We start from the raw sequence: 21,895 nt of genomic DNA on the forward strand, positions 1-21,895 counted from the left end.
TGTATTCACTGCATTGTCTCTGACAGCCAGAAGTAATCAATTGCAGCACCATCCCCCAGCTGCTGTGTATGAGTCATCCAGCTCAGGTTGATTAGTCCCTGAAGGAAAGGGGCGTGTCCCTCAAAATGTCACATTGAACATGAGGCTTGTAAGATTGCTTTATGGCGTCTAGAAGAAGTAGTGTTTGTCAACAAACTTGTGTTTGTCAAGCTTATCCATGTTATGATTTCACTTGCCGATCATGTTAGGTCGGTGAAGATATAAAAGGTACAAATGTATAAACGCTGGCTTAGGCAATCCAAGGTTGAAACAATATTGCAAGCTATATATAAATATTAATGAACAAACTATAAATATATAAGCCGATACAGAGCAATTGTATGTTTTTTTATGAAGAAAATGCTAATGGGTAATGTCTTGAAGTAAAGTTTATACAAGTTTGAAAAGTAAACTTTTATGGTTATTATTTGGACACTATTCAGTGGATGCATTATTTGAGAATTGGAGATCTCCTGTCCTTGACCATTTCTAGGAAATCTAGAAGTTTTATGAAAAATTGATTCCACATACTGTAATTTTTTGTATGAAGGCCTGAGAGTTTGCCATAAACTCCTGGCTGACTTGGCAACAGATCTCATGTCCTGATGAGATTACGGGGCTCACCGATAGGTGCCAGCACTCATCAGCCCTCTTCATACTCCCTGAACATCAAATTGCAGGAAGAAGTTAAACTAAATAACAATTCATACTGTGATAAAAGGCTAGTGCATCAACAATTAATAATTTTAAGTAGGTTCATATTTTATTTTAAATATAAGGTTTAATTCTACTTCATTAAATTCACATTTTTTCATAATTTAATTCATGACCACATGTTGTGCATGTCTTCTTGTACATATCCTCTTCAACATGTTCCTCTGGACCATACTCATGTTTATGGCCACTTGCATCTTTTCTCCATAAACTGCTTCTTACTGCACGACGAAGCTCTGTGGAACAGATATGTTACATAAATAAAGTTTACTAATGAAGCTTAACAATTTTGGCAAAGTTCATAGAAAATAGCATAGCGTACCCCCAACTTTTAAACAGGTTTGGATATAAAAAACTAGATCTGAAAAACTGAACATGTGGACGCACCCTAAGGGCCTGTTCACATTGCCGTTCGGTCTTCTGTGTGTTAAACAACTACTGGTTTTGGCTCAAAATAACTGAACATGTGCAAGTCTTCTCTTTATACCTTACCTCTGTGAAGTCGCTGAAATGACATGTGCCTGACCTGTGAACTGACCCTCACTTGCAGTTTGTAGCACTCTCTCTAAACTAGCGAGTGGACACATAGGTACTGTGATTATGTAATCTGACATGTCAGTGTCAGTCTGGTTGCTAGCAAGATGGAAATCAGGAGAGATGTGGATAGGGCCTAACATTTATTTGCAGGAAAACCCCTTTAAGGAGCGCAACAGACATAAGTGTTTAAAGGAAACCTACCACTTCTGATGGTAGGTATTAGATGTAAACACCGGGCACCAGCTCAGGGTGAGCTGATGCCGGAGCTTACCTTAGCTAGTGTTTTAAACCGCTATATCGCGGTTTAAACACATTTTGATTTACAGCCCCGAGGTAGCTTCCGGCACTTCCTATGGAGGCGCACAGCGCCGAAGCTACCTCGGGGCTGTAAATCAAAATGTGTTTAAACCGCGATATAGCGGTTTAAAACACTAGCTAAGGTAAGCTCCGGCATCAGCTCACCCTGAGCTGGTGCCCGGTGTTTACATCTAATACCTACCATCAGAAGTGGTAGGTTTCCTTTAAACACTTGATTTCACTTGTAAAGCAACAGCTCCCCTTGTGGTCAGAGAGCCGTTACTACCCTAGGAAGCCTGAGTGCAATTTTCTGCAAAAATATACCAAATAGTATATTTTGTAGGTTGTGACCGTATTAAAATCTCTAGCTGAAAAGCAGATAGTCGTTTCAGTTTTAGTGATATTATGATGATTTATTCATATGAACATATGACTATGATGTGAACTCTACACATGTTCAGCTATGACATTTAGGAGATGTAATAGGTAAATATTTTCTGGAGCCAAATTTTATGTATTGTTTTTTTAAAATAAAATTTTACACTCAATCAAAATTGCATGCATTTGCCTATGTCTATAAACGCTTAAATGCAATTTTAATAATGGGGCAAGTGTCTGCTTTCAGAAAATATATGGTTAGTTGGGGTTAAGTAATTCTATTTGCTGTAAATTTGGTTTTATTTGTAAATATCAAAATTGTAAAAATTGCTCTGGCCATTATTGTGGCAAAATTTCCAGAAATGCCTGGCAATGAGATGGTTTAAACAATATTGTGTAGAGCACTATATTAGCTGACAAACAGTTCATTTTTAGGTTAAATAACATTTTTTATCTTGATGTGAATTTTTTTGTTTGGAGCACCAGACACCTGTTATTGTACTTGTGTTCTTTCTTTGCTTAGCAGAACGTAGAACTGCCCTTTCACACAACAACTAACATGTCTTTCAGAAAGAAGGTACAAAAGAACCTCGCCACCCCCCCCCCCCCAAAAAACCTGAAATCGAGTGCGCCATTCTGTCACACCGTCATGCGCATACGCATAGATTAAAACTGAATTTACACAGCACTTGCAGGGAAATTGGGCCTCACAGGTTATTAAAAGTACAGGTTTGGGGTTACCTTGGAAACAGTGACAACAACTTAATTTATCTTCTATTATCTTTTAGTAAGACATTTAGTAGTAGAAGTTATAAACACACTAGTAGGGTTAGCTAAGGCATGGCATTGTTGGGGCCATGATTACATTTGCCGATGAAACTACTTTTCTTCAAAGAAATCACATCTAAATAACATGTTGCTTATAGTTATCAAACCTACAAGTTTGTTCTAGTGTCATCTGCTGTTAAAGTGGTTGTTCACTGTAAGCGCATATCAGAAAATAATTGATATTGTTTGTGGAATGAAAAGTTAAGTTTATATCCACTATACTTTTTGTATCAATTTCTCACGGTTTTTGTAGATCGCTTCTTGCTTTCATGCAACAGGAAGCTTCATTCTTTACTTCCTGTAGATAAACTCCGGTCCATGGTCATTTGATGTCACACAGGTGACTGGCTCGATATATATCACACAGTGTAATCAGAGCTGTGTGATACTAATAAGCTGGCCACTTGTGTGACATCTACAGGAAGTAAAGAATGAACTTTATGAGTATGACTTTTCTTTACACAAACAATATTAATTATTTGCTGGAGTATGCTTAAAGTGGACAACCCCTTTAACATAAGGTAGACTGCTTGTCAGCTCAGAGAGCTCAGTAAACAACAAGTCTCTTGTAGTGCCAAGACTGTCTGTGGGATAGGAGAGGGGTAAATTGAACTAGATAGAAGTACTTGATATGGAAGGGAATGTACTGTAGCCCAACAGAACACTGTGTGTAGAGTTTCTAAAAGCAATATTATATGTGCTTCCTCTATCCATTGCTGGTGGCTAGTGAAATGCTATGGGTATATATAATGTATTATTGGATAGATAACAGACAGCACAGAGGTAGAGAGGTCTAACAATGAAGATGGTACCTGCTGAGAGCAGACAAGAGGTAGCACAGCAGGGCATTGTTTGTCTCTCACAAGTTTACATACCCCTGCTGAATTTTGGCATACTTGGCCTTTTTCAGAGAATATGAATGAGAACGCAAAACCTTTTTTTCACACTCATGGTTAGTGGTTGGGTGAAGCCATTTTTTGTCAAACTACTGTGTTCTCGCTTTTTAAATCATGATGAAAACCAAATCATGACAGCCAAAAACATACAAATGACCCTGACCAAAAGTTCACCTGTGACCTGTCTGCTTGTGATCAGTGTGTGTGCATAAAAGCTGAATGAGTTTCTGGGATCCAGACAGACTCTGGCATCTTCATCCAGCCATTGCTGCGCAAATACCACAAATTATCTTGCCTACAATACGCCAAACCTCACAGAGACAAGCCACAAAACTCCTGCAACAAGGTAATTTGGAGTAATGAGACCAAAAATCAAACTTAAACGATACAACGATAAACGTTACATCAAGGACTTTGATGTAAGGAACACCATTCCTACTGTAAACCACAGAGGTGGATCGCTTATGATGTTGGGGGTGTTCAAAATACAAAGGTACAGGAACCTTGGTCAAAGTTAAAGGAAAGATGAATGTAGCATACTATCAGCAAATAATGGAGGCAAGTTAACACTTGTCAGCCAGGAAGCTGCACATGGGATATACTTGGACAACGATCCAAAACACAAGGCCAAGTCGCAATGCCATTGGCTACAGTAAAGTCTCCTGACCGCAATATCACTTAGCCACTATGGGGAGATCTCAAGCACCCAAGAATTTACAGGAACTGGAGGCTTTTTGGCAAAAATAGTGGGCAACTTTACCATCTCAGAAAATAAAGAGCCTCATCCACAACTACCACAAAATACTTCAATCTGCAGTAGTTTGACAATAAATTGCTTCTCCCAACCACCAACCATGGGGGAAAAAAGTTTTCAAGTTTTCATCTATAAAAAAGGGCAATAAGAACAAAATTCTGCAGGCGTATGTAAACTTTTGAGCACAACTGTACATAGCAATAAGGCAATGAAGATCACATATCTGTCCCATAATATAAATCACAACATTCTCATTTTTACTTTATTTAACTTCTGAAACCTTTATTGGATGTTATTATTACCTATTTGCTACCATTATTCCTGGTAAAAAAGCAGATTAGGGAAGGATGGTGAAAGCCAAGTAAGTGAAAGAGAGGCAGATTGCTCTGATACATTGCATGAAACATTGGCGGATACAACAAACTTCATAAAGTTTGTTGAAACATGAGTGATTATTTAAGCCTCATACAAAAGATATTTTATTTGAAACATTACATTAAAATTATAGTACCTTACCTTTAACTTTTTTGTCAAACTTTTTCTGCTTAATTTTATCCCGGTTATCTTGACGGACTTCTTTTGCTTCTTCTAGAGCTTCTTCAGTACCCCATACTTCTAAAGAACGTTTAACAATCTGTCATGGATTAAAAAGACAGCAGTAAAACATTGGTCTTATTAAAGCTAAAAGAATGAAGACATGTCATCTGTGGTGTGTATATCTTTATGCCTTCTGTGGCATCTACATTATTATGTGTGCGGTTTTCTGTGAGACATAGAACCCAATAGTGATAGATTTTGCCCAGAATATTGTGCTGAATTACCCAAGATAAGAAATATCTTGCGCGAGGTTCGAGTGACGGTGCGGGAGGTTCGCGGACGCCGCAACTGCAGGCGGAAGTTAGGTAAGAACGGCCGCTATTGGCAGACAACTCATCTACTTTTTTGTATAAATATCCTGGACACCCCAGTGTTTAATCACCCCTGAGGAAGCCACACACTGTGGCGATACGCGTGGGGCTCGCAGCCACATACCCCCCGAATGCAGTCCCAATTGGGTAACATTTGGTTCTGGTGTTAGCATGAAATGGTTCGTGTACTGATCGGCTATTTGTGCCTTTACTTTAGACTGTGATTTGTATACCTACCTGCTTTGTCCCAGCCATTTAACATCTTTATATGGACTTTTGTGATTTGTCTTCCTTGCATTGTTATATCCAGGGGGTAATGTGGAGGGCTTTTTTGGTTGCATCATAACCATTTGTGTGCATGAACTTTTTTCATGCAGTTTTAAATGTTTTTAACGGTGTCTTCAATAAACTTTATATTTACTATTTGAACTAACCTATATTTCTTTGAGGATCATTCATACACACCACACTGGTTCAATTTGATATTGTTGTTGTTTTTTGGTGTGGATCCTCCTCCATATGTTATAACTTGCATATCTTGCCACCCTCTTTCTATACCAAGAACTAACTTGCAAGGGTGAGCAACAAATGCCACCCCAGAAATGATAAATACTTTGCACTTAATAAGTGGAGGGGTGTGCAGTAACCAAATAGTTATAAGGTAGCCAACACACTAAATACAATGTATAACAAAATCCAAGAAAAGGCTAGTGTGTATAGGCATGAATGAATGCAAAAAAGATTTGCATTCATTCATGCCTATTACACACTAGCCTTTTCTTGGATTTTGTTAGAAATTATAAATACCACACCACAGCAATAAATACCACTGCAGAAACCATTGCAACTGCATTCAGAGCAGACTATAATAGTGCAAAGTAGATAATATTATTGGAGATCACAGAGCAGGCTTAAAATACTGGAGCCTAAATCTACTAATACTGAAGACCCCATAGTAGACCATCAATACTGGAGACAAATACTGTTGAAATCTGAAAAGTGTTTGTATGTTCTCTCTTGTGTTTGTGTGGGTTTCCTCCAACACTCCAAAACATACTGGTAATTTGATTAGATTGTGAGCCCCATTTGGGAGAAGGACCGATCTGGCAAGCTCTGCATAATCTGTGTGCGCTATATAAGGAATTATTATTATTACCGATGACCCCCATAGAAGAAACTTGTCAGGATATGATCCAGCAAGCTCCTCTGTCCCAGGATGCAGCTCTACTAACTGGACAGCTCCAGTGCTGATCCTAGATCTTCCAGTTCCTATTTCCCTAGTTTTGCTCCACCCTTTCCTTGATTGACCTTCCTATATAAACCCAGCCTTGCTTATACTTCCTTGCAAGATTATTGTGCTCCCAGCCTGTAATCTAGCTTGCCTCCTCTCCTGCGATAAACATCTTCTGTGCAACGACCACTCCGGACTATGATAGCTGCCTGCCCCCAAATCTGATGCTAATCTTCTGTGCTATGACCACCACCTTCCTACTACGATACCTGCCTGCTCCTCCTTTACTGAGGACCTCTGGCTGTCAGGACACAGAGTGGTGCAGCAAGAGTGGACCTGGTAGCAGTAAGGACTTCTCAGCTGCATTCACCATTAGACGGCCTCCTGTACCAATTAATGCCGCTTATTGGACTCTGTCAGTAGGGTGCGGATGGCAACCCGTGGCTTGGCAGGCTGCATGTGGCCTCTCAGTGCGGCTTGTGCACCCCTGAACCCCCTTAAGTTAAGAATGCTCCACAGCCCTGCCATTTCTAAAACGGTGTCCTTTTGTTTCTGTCGGATTCTTCTATCTGTGAAAACCAAAAAGGGCATTAGGCAATAGCAGAGGTCATCTAGATCTGCTAAAATCAAGCAGCCGTTTTATAGTGGGTCCAAGCATTATCACTGGGTTCATACATGCTGTAAGCATTGTGTATGGTAATAAAGAGAAACTTCATAGACTGTAAGCTCTTGCAAGCGGGGCCCTCACTCCTATTGTTCCATATGACTGTTTGTACGCTGTAATGTAATATTATATTTGTATATGTACCCTATGATTTGTAAAGAGCTGCAGAATTTGTTGGCTCTATATAAATAAAGACTATTATTATCAAAATAGTAGTAATAAAATGCATAGATCTCGACTTTGTGTCAAACTGTCTGACTGCCAGGGATCTGACCCTCGCCTGCTAGACTGTCGACACTTTAACTAACACAGCACATTTACAAACAAGCAAGCTCAAAACTTAAAATTAGGTGCACATAGTTTTTTTTTTTTTAAGAAGCGTTGTTGAATCATAGATGTATAATGAAAACAATTAAGCATTAAAAACATATTGGTACCTGTGATTTCAAGTAAAGTTTCATGTCACCCCAATGAGAATTGTGCGGATTTTTCTTTAAAATATACTTTAAAATTGGCTCCCTTTTATCAATATCACAGTCTTTCAGTAAATACTCTTTCTTGGCTTCAGTCCTTGTTATGAGTTTATGATTTTCTTTTGCATCTCTAAAAACAAAGATAACAACAAAAGATTACAAGAGCTATTCTATCCTGCAAGTGTGACCAGCAATAGGGATACAAACATACTTGTTTGTTGTTGTTTTGGAGGCCTTAGAAAGCATTCTAAAGAAATGAGAAGTTTTGAAATAAGCAATTCAAATTTCACTTAAAGGGCTATTACTAACTGGACATTCACATTTAATTCATCTGCCATAAACATATATTTCTTTAATAGGATGATATTATAAAGAAACATACCTGTGTGAAGATAACTTCCCATAATTGTAGTCATATGGTGCCTTAGAGACGGTGTCCTTGGATACGGCCACTGCTGCTGAAGTGATTACACAAAGTAACAAATAGTTTTCTCATATGAAATGGCTGGGAGTTACTGCATGTTTCACAGCCGTCTGAAAGCAACACCCAGCGAATGTGTGTCTACCGCTGCCGTAGCATAGGGTGGCCATATCCAAGGACAGCTATCTTGTTTGCAAGGGACAACGTTGTTACATTTAAGGGAAACAGCCCTTTTATGTACACCTCAATAAATAGGCTCATGTTGACAATCATTGGGCATGGTCCTCATTCCCATTGTTTCGCCAGATTTTGTTATCACTTTGGTCTTGTTTCATTTGTATATTACAGAATATGCAACAGAAAACGATTGCACCATATAAATGAAGCATTATTAATATTATGGGTTTCTCGGTGTACTTTCTGAAGCTGAAGAGCTGTCTTCCTTCTCAGAGGAGAAGCTGAGCAAGTGCAATTGTTGAAATAATGTCTCCCTCTCATAAGCGATAACAACTCTTCTGCTACAAATGGTAGACAAACAGAGCAAGGCTGAGCATGTGCATCTTCCTACGGCTGCTCAAACGAAACAGCAGTGGGCATTAGTCTAACGTTATTTTAACAATATTATTTATGGCACAAACTATTAGGTATTTAGTGGTGTATAGTAAAATCTAATACAGATCTAATCTCACAAAAATACTAAAAACAAAAAAAAAAAAATGAAGAAAAAAACATAACAGCAAATGTCGATTTACCTGCATCCATCGCAAACGGCTAAATCAAAGTGATTGCTTAAATATGAATCCATAAAATCTTTCCCACACTCCTCACAAATTAGGTAATCGAATTCTAGTACCGGACCTGCAGAAACAGACAATGTTTAGCCTACATAGGTGGAACTGTCTAATAAGTTTAATGTAACAATTATGTCCACACTAGAATAAAGCGATGCAGATTTTCTGTGGGTAAAACCTTCCACATTTTACAGTCACTTTAAGACATTTTCATCAACATGTTTCACCTGCATAAAAGAAACAATAAAAGCAAAAACCAAATAACCACTGTCTAGGAAGGAATTATTACTTCTTCAATCATAATTAGCAAAAAGTGATATAAAAACGTAATTTTTACCATTACAGATTAAAATGCGAAAAAATGGTGACTTTATTGTGCACACACTTAAAACCACTTATAAAAGATAACTTTAAGGGTGTTTCTCTTAATTTTCCAAATACAAAGATTTTTTCTTTTGGATGGTATGGTAAAAAACGTACATGTGTGAAGATAATTTCCCCAATTGTGGCCATGTTGTCCCTAAGATAACTGTCCTTGGATACAACCGCTGCTGGAGTTATTGCACAGCCGTCCTGTGGTACTGAACGCTGAATCCAGGTGGTCGGGCACTTCAATAGTTCATGAAGCCACCTCTGCCAGATTGCAGACTATCCAAGGACAACCATCTGATTTCTAAGAGAAAACATGGCTATGTTTATGGGAAATTGTTTTCACACAGATGCATTTGTTTTTAAATAAAATGCAATTGAAGAAATGTTTTAATATTACAGATTAATTAAATGTGAATGTCCAGGTAAGAATACCCCTTCAAAGAGATAGAAAAGCTTACATAATTCCAGGTTCAGTGGAAGTATGTTGTGTCCCGAATACAATGGATGTAGATTGGGTATATTATTCCAAAGGGGTTGCCTGAATTTGTAAACCTTGAGCACAAGTGCCTAGATTCCCTAGACCTCAGGAAAATGTGACTCCCATCCTTACAAGAGCACCACTTGCCCTAGCAGGAGTAACTGTAGTGAACCATAATGAATGTGAGCCCTTACAAGTTTTGTCTGATCAAAGAACTCTTAAGAGGACTAATATATATATATATTATTTTTTTTTAAATGGTACATTTCAGCTACTTGGAACTGGACCTGCAGGAAGTAAAGAATAGATGCTACTATGGAATGAGGATCTTTACAGAAATACAGAAATTGATAAACAAAGATAACAGATTTTCTCAACACGGTCAAAAGTAGAACATACTGGTCCTTCTTCTGGCCACAAAGTTAAGAATGACAGCAACCCAAGATGTTTCAGCTACATCAGGAGTTACAAAAATAGTATAGCTCACTGTGCTAAGCTGTTTTATCACTCCTATATAACTCTATTATGGTAACATGCAGACAAGGCTATTAGAACAGAACTTATTTAGAAGAATTTAGCTGTATTCCTTACCAGGCTTATGTACAATAGCTTCCACATTTTTTTCCTTTGTTTCTTCTTCTTCTATAAAGAATCCTCCACCTGAATCTATAGTCTTTGAAGGAGCCTTCACGGCAGAAATTCCTAAGGAAAAAAAAAAATTATCTAGGTTAGAAGATTCTGTGTATAAGATAGTCAGCACATTCAATGGGTTACATTGAAAAACATGTAGGGCTAAAAGGGGTATTCTCGTCTCGGCATTCACATTCAGTTTCACTAATCTTCCATATATAAACATTTCTTCAATTGGATGTTATGAAAAAAAATGTTCCTGTGTAAAGGTAATTTCTCATAAATGTAGCCATGTTGTCCCTTAGAAACGAGATATCTTCCTCGGTTACGACCACGTCACACTCTGGCAGCGGTGGCCAGACATGCGCAATTGAGCCCTGCCTGACCACCTGGACTCAGCGATCATTACCACAGGACGGCTGTGGGACATACAGTAACTCCCGGACATTTCATATACAAAAACTTTTTATTTATTTGTGAAATCCATCCAGCAGAGGTGGTCGTATCCGGGGAAGCTTTCTCGTTTCTAAGGGACAACATGACTATATTTATGAGAAATTATCTTCACACAGGAACATTTTTTTTTAATAACATCTAATGGAAGAAATGTTTATATAGGGCAGATTTATCAAACTGATTGTGAATACTCAGGATGAGAATACCCCTTTAAACGAAATCTACCATGAGATTTACTGTTTATTAACTATTAATGCTGCTGGGTAGCAAAATACAATTAAATTTATTTAAATGAAGCTCAAGTGCTTCTGGGGGCACAGGCTCAAGCTAGCCATCTCCTCCCTCCCCAATCTTGTGGCAGCACAGAGTACATGCTGCATGAGCTGTTGCAAGATTTCTGGCAGGCATATGGACAGGGAAGCAGCGAGGGCTACGGGAGGTGGGTCACAAGTGCTTTTGGGGGTGTGTAATAAAGCGCTAGTGATGTCCCCCAAAGCACTTGTGCTTAATTTTTAAAAGTAGAGTAGAGGAGAACAGGTCCTAACCAACATATTTCTAATCACGCAGCAGAATGAACAGTTAATAAACAGGAAATCTCATGGTAGATTTACTTTAATGCCTAAAACGGTATTCGGACCAGTATACACACTGAGCCCACACTATATGGAGCAGATGCTGACAGCAGACTCAAACTTCCTCAATAAAGGCAAATCCTATATTGAAAAAATATCATTTTAGAAACAAAAAGTTTACAAAAATGTCTTTTTTTTTTTTTTTAAATAACAGAATAAACTGAACGGTCAGACGAATTTGGGACACTAAACCACCCCACAGGAGATTATGAACAAGGGGTTTAGTTTCTCATATTGCCCTATATGAATTTTTTGTGCGTTCGCAAAAAAAAAACAAAAAACAAACAAACCAATATTTCTATTTATTTTTGTCCAGAGCCTATACAATGCAGTAAGTGAAGCTCGACTTCATTGCCCAAGTGCTGCAGGTATAGCTCATAATTCCAGGTTCACTTGCTGCAACATAAGAAAAGGCATCAGTGCAGGATTTCATCGGACTCACATCTAGGAGAGTAGAACTTTTTAAAAGAGGCACCATAAAGCTCTCATAGAGGTCAATTTGGGACTCTTAACTACAGGTTTATAAGACCTATTGGTGGTTTAGGGTACAAAATTTATCCGACAAGTTTTCTTTAGGTTGTTAACACCTAACAAAAAGGTACACCACACTAGTATATTCCCATTTCCCCTGAATAGTGCAGGGTTGGAAACACATTGCTCCTCCCCCTTTTTTTCCTCACTTCAGAACAGCTCAGTAGAAATTTCCATATTATAAAAGAGGGAGGTAAGATAAGAAGATTATCACAGAAGCTAACCGCAAGCCGAAAATCACAGAAATGGCCAAAAATAGTGTAACTCATCTACTCTCACACTACAGGATTAATTTATGTAAACGTTGTTAAAAGAAAAGGTAAAACGTCAACATGTCATTTTTACTGCACTACGAAGAGAATACAAATGAAACCAAAAATAACTGAGAAATGGAGTTTGTTCTTTGGTCACCCTCCACAAATAATTATAATAGAAAATAGGTTTAAATGAGTATTCACATTCTTGTCACCTTCACCAGTGGGGTACGGCCTGCTGGCAAGTCTGGCTTGTCTAAGCATCAATGCCCTTTGTCGATTTCGCTCAATCCTCGCCCGAACAGCAGCTGGCAACTTCTTGTCTTCATCAAGCTGAGGGTCTGGAACTGGCTCCGTGTCCATTTTTATTACCTTGTGTCAAGTCCAACAAAATAACCTGTGATAGGGGGGAAATAAAATATAATAAGCAGAGGCAGATACCCAATCCAATTCAATGGGCACTGCACTAGTAAACTTCGGGGAGAAGAGGGATTACAATCACTGATCGAGGGGAGCTGTCATAAGGCAATCCTACATGTCACCACATGTGTTATAATGAACGGACACAGCTCACACGGTACCATGCACCATAACAGCGGTAACACACTACACTGCTCCTGCACTCACATACCCTAATTCGGGGGTACAAATTCGTTGTCGTCGTGACCCGGATGTTGTGAGCTCCCGACCCTTCCGGGTTACGTTATGGCCACGCCCACATTCCTATGTATGACGGGGCTGCTGGTGTTGATTCATCGGGTGGCGTCACTACCGTATGCCAGTCATTTTAAGGCGCTTTTGTACGGAGACGCGCCCAGCTTCATCTGCCATGGCAGGCATTCTGTGGCGCCGTGCTGCTTGTCTTATATAAATGTGCAGCTAAGCTCCTTATAAATACACATCTGTTTGTATCGTATAGGTTTTCTGTCTTCTGCTTTTGATGAGGGAGATGAAACACATTTGGGACGTTTCATTAGACGTGTCTGAGGAAAAACCGTTCTAGTCCATGGCAAAAAATCAGAGCTCATCTTCCATTTTATAAACGGCTGTGGGAAACTTAAAGCTGAGCTCTGATTGGTTGCCATACACTACAAGAACAGTTCTGCCTTCAGACTTATGATAAATTTCGCCCATTGTTCTTATTTTTAGAGATGCTTCCCAAATAGCACAGGTAAAATGCAATCTCGGAATGCTGCGCAGCACAGAGATCACGAGTAGAGAACTGCGCATGCTAGGGAGGGCCCACAGAATATTTAGTGATAGCAATAAAGTGGGAAATATTTCAGAGACCGCAAACTGCACCTATAAAAGAGAGCCTCATTTGGAGTGACACATCGGTATTACTAAAGGAATTTTTATTTGGTTATTTGTCATTCATTCTGTGGGGATTTAAACACTGAGGTATCCTAACACTGCCCAATCATAGTAATTTTAGGTGCCTCTATGCTGCATGGAGCACTTTAACCGTTAACCATGTGCTGCCATCGTTTTAAAGCCGCCGGCATCGGTACTACTACGTCATGTGTGGGTAAAGGATTAATTTTTGGGTTTTTTAAAAAAATTTAACATTTTTTAAATTGTTTACTATTTTTCAAATCCTCCTAGGGTACTTTAACCCTAGGTTGTCTTGTTGATCCAACCATAGACTGCTATACTGCAGTATGGCGGTATAAGTAGATTTTACACATCATCTATTACAATGTCTTTGTATGACCCAAGGCTGTCATAATAACTGATAAATTCACATGGGGGGCGGCGATCAAATCCAATATACTGACCAGGATTACAGGCATTTGGCATTTGCCAGCACCAACTTCGGGTGTTACCCAGTGGGCGATGGCTGCAATACGCCCATTTGCTGCAATCAGCCTGTGAGCCCTCTCCATACAGTGGGAGCCGACAAGTAGCGTACAGATAAAGTTCTTGTTCTCAGAGCAGCATCCTCCTGCATAATCTGCAGTTTGACAGAACTCAATATTTATATAATTAGCTTGTTTCTGGTACTGTAGGTAGGCTTAGTTATGGTTCTGCATTTATCTACTTAGTTGTGTTCAAGTGCTGCATGTATCTACTGAGGGTAGGTTCTGTTTATGCATTTTTGTACTGAGCATGATTCTTAATCTGTAGTTATCTAATGAGCTTGGTTCTGGTGAAGTATTTATATGCATGACTTGGTTTTGATGCTGTATTTAGGTACTGGGCTTGGTTTTTGTGCTGTGTTCTGGTGTGTGTTTTTTTAACTTCTGGATCAGTTCATTTAACACCATTTTTTGTATGAGGTGTTAAAGGTGCTTTATATTTATGTAAATCAGTGTTTATAGATTTATAACTACCGTATATACTCGAGTATAAGCCAAGACCCCTAATTTTACCACCAAAAACTGTGAAAACCTATTGACAGTATAAGCTGAGGGTGTAGTATACAGCCAGCCCCCTATAGTATACACCCAGCCCCCATGCAGTATACAGCCAGCACCCATGTAGTATACAGCCAGCACCCATGCAGTATACAGCCAGCACCCATGCAGTATACAGCCAGCCCCCATGTTGTATACAGCTAGCCCCCACGTAGTATACAGCCAGCCCCCTGCCAACGCATAAAAAATTAAAAAAGCTTAATACGCACCCTCCGGTGTCCAGATCATTGGCACGGGTCTCGGCAGCTTCTCTTCTCTCTTCTGTAGCCGGCAGATGAGAAGAGGAGCCACCAGGACCCGCGCTGTAGAACAGGACCTGCGCCAACGATCCGGACACCGGAGGGTGAGTATTACGTTTTTTATTTTTTACTTGACTCGTGTATAAGCCAAGGTGAGTTTTTTCAGCACATTTTTTGGTAGCTGTAACTAAATTATGGTTGGAGAACAGGGCTGATATCTCAGGAATGGTGGGGCCTAGAAACAAAATGTAAATTGTCCCTGAACCTTTACAGCATGGTATGTTTAGTTCCATTCTTTGAGTTATTGAAAGGTCTCTTTAAGGCTACGGCGGGCACACGGCAGCGCGGGGAGAGGAGGTGAGCGCACCTCATCCCCGCCGCTCTCCATAGGAAGATATGGGCCACGGCGCCGTAATACGGGAAAAGATAGGACATGTCCTATCTTTTCCCGGACTACGGAGCGGTATGGTGCCGCACGTGTGCATGACCGTACCGCTCACGTACGATGCCGTCAGCCCATAGAAGTGTATGGGGGACGTATATCGTCCGTAAATAATTTTACTTCAATATTCAAAAAAAAATATAGAAAAGTAATTCTTGATGTTTCAGCTCTTGTCAGTACAGCACAGTAGATGTCACTCTTTTCCTTAGTTTTGATAACGTTTTCCCCGAGTGTTACATACGATACGGTGAAGATTTTATAGCATAGCATTTGTCATCATGTCAATCTTTCATTAACACCTGTCAGTGACTGCTGCAATGAATGCCCAACAACATCTTCTATTTACAGTGGAGACACAGGATTGACATGTATGCATACCATTCATACATAACTGAAACATATGTTGAAACCAAGCTTGACGCATAATTATTATTTTTTTTCCTTTACCTTTAAAAAAAGTGAACAATAAATCGAATGAATATTTATGTGCATTTACATTCAAGAAAATAACAGGAGACACTTCATGCAGTTTTTGTAAGATGCCATCTGCTAATGATATTAACGATACTTAACAAAGAATTCCATACATGGACACAGTAGGTCCCTGACTGTAACTAACAGCTTGGCTGCCACTGTAATGGTCGCATATTATTAGGGACTGCAGCAAGGAGTTTAACTAGCACATTGGAAGAGCAATGGGTTTCTATGGCATCTCTGGAGTCTTTAACCCCTTTACCACTGCCATACGGCTATATACAGGCGGTCCCCTACTTAAGGACACCCGGATTGACAGACAACCCATAGTTACAGACGGACCCCTTTGCCCACTGTGACCTCTGGTGAAGCTCTCTGGATGCTTTACTATAGTCCCACACTGCAATGATCAGCTACAAGGTGTCTGTAATGAAGCTTTATTGATAATTCTTTCTCCAATTACACCAAAAATTTTGAAACTCCAATTGTCACTGGGCAAAAAAAAAAAAAAAAAGTCTAGAACTTCAATTATAAAATATACAGTTTTGACTTACATACAAATTCAACTTAAGAACAAACCTCCCGACCCTATCTTGTATGTAACCCGGGGACTGCCTGTACCTTCTATTTGCAAATGCCCCGAGCAGAAAGGATCTTTATAAATGTCATGACAGTGGCCAACTTGAAATCGCTGAAGCCTTGCACCCAGAAATAAAGTTCTTGTGTCATATTAAACCGGACTCCCCAACTTCAAAATTTATCTTTTTTATTTTTCCATGTAAAGAGCTGTGTGAGGGCTGGTTTTCCGCGTAACAAATTGCACTTCATATCGATGGTATTGCATATTCCATGCCGTGTACTGGGAAGCGGGAAAAAAAATTGCAGTCAAATTTTCTTATGGGGTTGGATTTTACGGATTTCACTGTGCGCCCCAAATGTCTACTTTATTCTTATTATTATTTACATACATTTGCAAGAATTAAAACCTCCTGTACAAAAAATATTCTTTTGATTTTGCTATTTCTAGCAGTAATAAATTTTTCATACTTCAGTGTACGGAGCTGTGGGTGGTGTAATTTTTTGCGACTTTTGATGACGTTTTCAATGCTACCATTTTTAGGATTGTACGACCTTTTGATCACTTTTTATTGATTTTTTTAAAATTTTTCAAAATGGGTGCTATTTCTGTTACGGGGTTAAACGCAGTGAAAAAAAGGTATTATATTTTGATAGATCGGGCATTTTTGGACGCGGCGATACTTTATGTGTTTATAATTTTTACTGTTTATTTATATTTATATAAGTTCTAGGGAAAGGGGGATGATTTGAATTTTTAATTTTTTTTTAATATAATTTTCTTTTTACTTTTTTTAAATTTTTATTTTTACTATTTTTCAGACCCCCTCGGATACTTTAACTCTACGGTATGGTGGTATATGGGGATTTTCCTCTTCATTTATTACAATGTGCTAATCACACATTTACTAAGGGCCTGATTCGCGGTTTCCTGACATGTTTCCCGAATATTTCCGATTTGCACAGATTTTTCCTGTTTTTGGCGCACGCGATCGGAATGTGGCACGTCGGCGTGCACGCGACAGAAAACGGGGGACGGATTTAAAAAAAAAAAAAGTGTCGCTGGACATGCGCTTACCTGCACCAGAAATAAGATCGTGAACTTCGGCGGACTTCAGCGCAGCAGCGACACCTGGTGGACGTCGGAGGAACTGCCTTAATGAATCGCCGGAAGACCCCGAATCCACCGCAGAGAACACGCCGCTGGATCGCGAATGGACCGGGTAAGTAAATCTGCCCCATTGTGAACAATGGGTTCAAATGAGACAGCCTCAAGGTTGTGGATGTTGTAAAAAAAATTGTTTGTTATATGCAACTTTTTATTTAAGAAATTTCCAAGTGTAACTTTTAAGAGTAGATAGCATGGATGCTGTGATGCATCCATACATAATCTATACAACACTTACAGGGCTTTCAATTTAGCGTTTCTGTTTTTTACTCCCATCATTCCAAAAGCAATAACTTTTTTAGTTTTACATTTACAGAGATTGGTGAGGGCTTGTTATCTGCCGGACAAATTGTACTTTTTAGTGGCACCATTTAATATTCTATACAATGTACTGGAAAATTGGGAAAAAATATTCTAAGTGCAGTGAAATTGGCAAAAAAACCCTCATTTGTGACGTTTTCTTGTGGGCCTTGTTTTTACAAATTTTATTCTGCGCTCCAAATGACTCTTTCTCAGGGATACCAAATAAGGTGTCATTTTTTGCAGTATGTGCTGGATAATTTATATGAATTTGGGACCTATATGACTGATCATTTTTTATTCAATTATTGATGGATGAAAAAATGGGGAAAAAGTGTTGATTCGGACATTTGGGCACTATTTTCTGTTACAGTGTACACAGTTGGGAATAATCTTCCAGAGGGAGGGGGGGGGTATCTTCCAGAGGTCCCATATGGCCAGGGCAATCTTCTGATGTACAACTTAGCGTTTCCAATTGGGAGCCTCCCTCTGAGGGACGTGGGGATATAGCAACCAGAGTCTCTGGGGGTCTCTGGTGTGCAGCAAGCTCAGTATGCAGTCTATAGGCCTGAGGAGGTTGTGGGGTTAAAGGTAGTGTTCGTCCAGGTACTGTAGGGGCTATTCTGGCATGACAACTGTGGGTGGTGCAGTAGTCCATTTCAGCCCTGATTTCTGGTAGCTGATCCTCTAGTGCAGGGGGCATTGTGCACAATGGGGAACAGGTACCTGGGTATGCAGGCTTGGTTAGCTCCGTCCCTGTGTCTGTGTTGAGGGCAGGAGACAGCACAGCAGTGTGGTCTGAGAGCTGCAGGCGGGCTGTGCGCCAAGGATGCAGGGCTTTGCAGTCTGTCGCCATCTCTGCCGCAGCAGGAAGCATCTGCAGGCACTCCTCATCGGCTTCCACCCGAGTCCTGAGCAAAGGAGCAGCTGCCGGGTGTCTCGGCCACAAGGGTCATCAGGATGAGCGGAGACAGTGGTGGGACATTCTCCACACTTGCGTTGGCCATCTTGCCTCCCTCAATGTTCGAGTAGCCGCCAACAATGTCCTCTGATGTGGCCGGGCAGGGTGGGCGGTGGACATCGACAATCACAAACATCACACGTACTGTCGGGTCTAGTGCAGCTGAAGTCGGGCTGTCCACCATAGGGTTCTGCTGCTGTGGGGTGGTAGAAGCAAATACTGGAGTCTTTCTGCGGCAGCCAAGAGGCTAGAGAAGTACTTGCCTTTAGCCGTATGGGTCACATTGCGCCTGACCACCTTTTTATGTTTGTGCCAAATGTATTGGGCTTTAAATTGCTGGTTTGGGGCAATTATGCGTGGCTGTAGCCCGGTTTGGAGCAGGAGCTTGTGCTGTCTGTCCTCCATAGCCAGGCCACATACTTGTTTTTAAATTTAAAGCTTTTCTAAACTTATCATCATTTAAAGTAGCACATAATAGAACTGCAAAAATGGACCTGAACATGCAGGTGTCAATGACCCTTGGTCACAAAAGGGGTTAAAATGGATCCCTTGGCTGCCATATCAGTCCACTTTTTATGGCTTTCCATACACAATATTTGTTCTCCCTGAACCATCCAATCTATTAAATTGACATTTCCATACCTTATACTGTAGAAACTGTAAAGATTGTAGCTAAACAAGGCAGAAATAACGAACATAAACGCATTATTAACCATTTCAAAGTTTTCCATGTCCTGCATTTCAAAAGAGTTTTTATTTTTCCATTTACAGAGCTCTATGAGGGCTTGTTATGTGCAGGACAAATCGTACTTAGCGGCAATACTCTGTGCAATGGAGAAAGAAATTCCAAATGTAGAGGAATTGACCAAATACTAGCCTTTTCTAGCCTGGATGGAACTATGATTTTTTTTTTTTACATAAAAGTTTTTTATTTTTTATATTACTTTGTCCACAAGGGAGCAATGACACGATATTATTTGATCTCTTGTATAATGCACGGCACTACTTATGTAGCGCATTGCATTATACTGTCAGTCACAGACAGTTATCTATAAAGTGGACTCCGGGATGCTATGTGACACTATGTGATTGCAGCTGCAGGATGCCGATGGATGACAGAAGGAGCTCCTTCCCTCTGCAGCTCCCTAGACAGCTTGGTCCATATTACACATGCTGATGATTTCTGACACACTAGTAGGCAGAGATCGCGCTAACATTTTTCCAGATGGGTAAAAATACTCCTCTCACCATTTTTGAGGAGTATTTTTAGCCAAGGAGGAGTATGAAAATTTCGGTAATACACCGCATACACAGCACACATTGCACACGCACACAGAACACCGCAAGCGCACACGCTCACTGCACATGCACACTCACTGGTCGCGCACAGTCACCGCGCTGCGCGCACAATCACCGCACAGCGCACACTCACCACTCATACAGCACACATTCAACACACAGAACACTGCACACTCACACTGCTCACACTCACCCGGCATTGCTCTCAGGTCCCGTCGGGATCACATAAACGATGGCCGCTACGGGCAGGGAGAGTTGGAGCATGACGAGGAGCAGAAGCTTCGCGGCCCACATGTCTCCCCTGGGGCCGGCGTTCACGTAGCTCCCACAGATGGCTGCATCCTGCTGAGCGGTCTGGGACGCACTGCAATCGCGCTTCTAACATCTGACTCTTTTGCAGAGCACGCCGAACCGCTCAGCCTACATGGAATAATTGCCAAGCTTAACTTTACGCATGGCAATGATTTTGGGGGGTAATGGCGCCTCATCATGCGTCTATAATGCGACCTCTGCTAGTAGGTCAGTCAGTGACAGAGGCAATGAGTATTTTGCATGATAAGATGTGCTTCAGGCAGAGGACTTTGATTTCTGCTGACCATGGCTTATCACTATTGAATTGACTGCCAAATGTCTTCAGCTTCATGCAGTCAATAAAAGCAATTAGTTCCAGTGACTCAATACTTCACATTTTCTCTGCTCTCCACAGGTAAATACTTTAATTTTGTTAAAAAATGTTTTCAAAAAACATTTTCATCTTGCGATCAGCAAAAACATGGCAAAAAACTTTAGGGTACTCATCTTAATCCATAAGTCCATAAATGTTGAAGTGCCATACCAGACAATAGCAGGCTTCATGCAGCCCATCTTCACACTGTGCCTCTAAAAATACCATAGTTACTTACAGTGTTACTAAATATATATCCCTATACAACACAACTTGGTACACTGTTCCCCCACTTAAAATATCTTATATATAGTACAAACACTATCCACAATTATTATATATCAAATCCCTGAACAGAATTTATACAGAACTCCCTAATTAATATAAAGATCTCATGAGGATGGGTAAACAAAATGCATTGGGGGAGATTCATTATGTCTTCTCTGACAGTTTTCTGGTGGAGAAGGCACATGAATGTCCTCCTACCTGCCAATTTTCCTGTTTCCCCACTAAACTTTGGGCGTGTTAGGGTGGGGCAGGTGGTGGCTTGGTTATGGCCCACAAGAATTACTGCTGGAGAAAAAACGGTGGTCCCCGGAGCTAGGTAGGCCCCCACCTCCTACATGAGCAGCACATGGCAGAGGCCTGTTACTGCATGCTCCTCAGAGGCATAAGATCAAGGCAACAGACCTTAATCGGGATACTGACAAGCCCACAGGGACAAGAACAGCCAAAGGCAAGACTAGGAAGAAAAATACTACTACTGAAAAAGTAGAGTTGGCTATATTTTAGGAATCTGTTTATGGTTTTCTGCTAATATTTGATGTAGTCGTTTAAAGGTGAGCTCCGAAAATGGATTTTACATTTGGGATCTAGTCATTCCAGTCCAACACTGAATATGTACATTGCTGACTGTTTCAGTACAAAATTGTTACCAGCTGCTCATATTTAAGCGTGCACAGCATTTCAGATGATATTTGATATTGTGGGGGGAGGAGAGAGTGTTGTGAACAGTTTTCTAATATTTCATTCAAAAATTAGCCTATGTTTGTAAAGAAACAGACCGCTAAG

The 21,895-nt window shown here is 40.2% G+C and overlaps 1 protein-coding gene across 1 annotated transcript; it reads right to left on the bottom strand.

Moving 5' to 3' along the window:
• Positions 1 to 803: 803 nt before the first annotated feature.
• Positions 804 to 13,050, bottom strand: XPA (XPA, DNA damage recognition and repair factor). Its single transcript, XM_072154670.1, has 7 exons — positions 12,916 to 13,050; positions 12,500 to 12,681; positions 10,373 to 10,483; positions 8,893 to 8,998; positions 7,684 to 7,849; positions 4,960 to 5,077; positions 804 to 989 (listed from the first exon to the last, which is right to left on the bottom strand). The coding sequence occupies exons 2-7, from the start codon at positions 12,645 to 12,647 to the stop codon at positions 841 to 843; spliced, it is 798 nt and encodes a 265-aa protein (XP_072010771.1). The 5' UTR covers positions 12,648 to 12,681; positions 12,916 to 13,050; the 3' UTR covers positions 804 to 840.
• Positions 13,051 to 21,895: the final 8,845 nt, after the last annotated feature.

Source organism: Engystomops pustulosus, chromosome 1 (genome assembly GCF_040894005.1).
Source record: "Engystomops pustulosus chromosome 1, aEngPut4.maternal, whole genome shotgun sequence".
In the NCBI taxonomy this organism is placed as follows: domain Eukaryota; kingdom Metazoa; phylum Chordata; class Amphibia; order Anura; family Leptodactylidae; genus Engystomops; species Engystomops pustulosus.

Excerpts from the sequence above, each read along its gene's own strand:
- XPA (XM_072154670.1), bottom strand. The coding sequence starts at position 12,647 with ATGGACACGGAGCCAGTTCCAGACCCTCAGCTTGATGAAGACAAGAAG. Across the intron at positions 10,484-12,499 it reads GCCGTACCCCACTGGTGAAG|GAATTTCTGCCGTGAAGGCT; the intron begins GTGACAAGAATG and ends TTTTTTCCTTAG. Across the intron at positions 7,850-8,892 it reads GCCGTTTGCGATGGATGCAG|AGATGCAAAAGAAAATCATA; the intron begins GTAAATCGACAT and ends CTTTGTTTTTAG.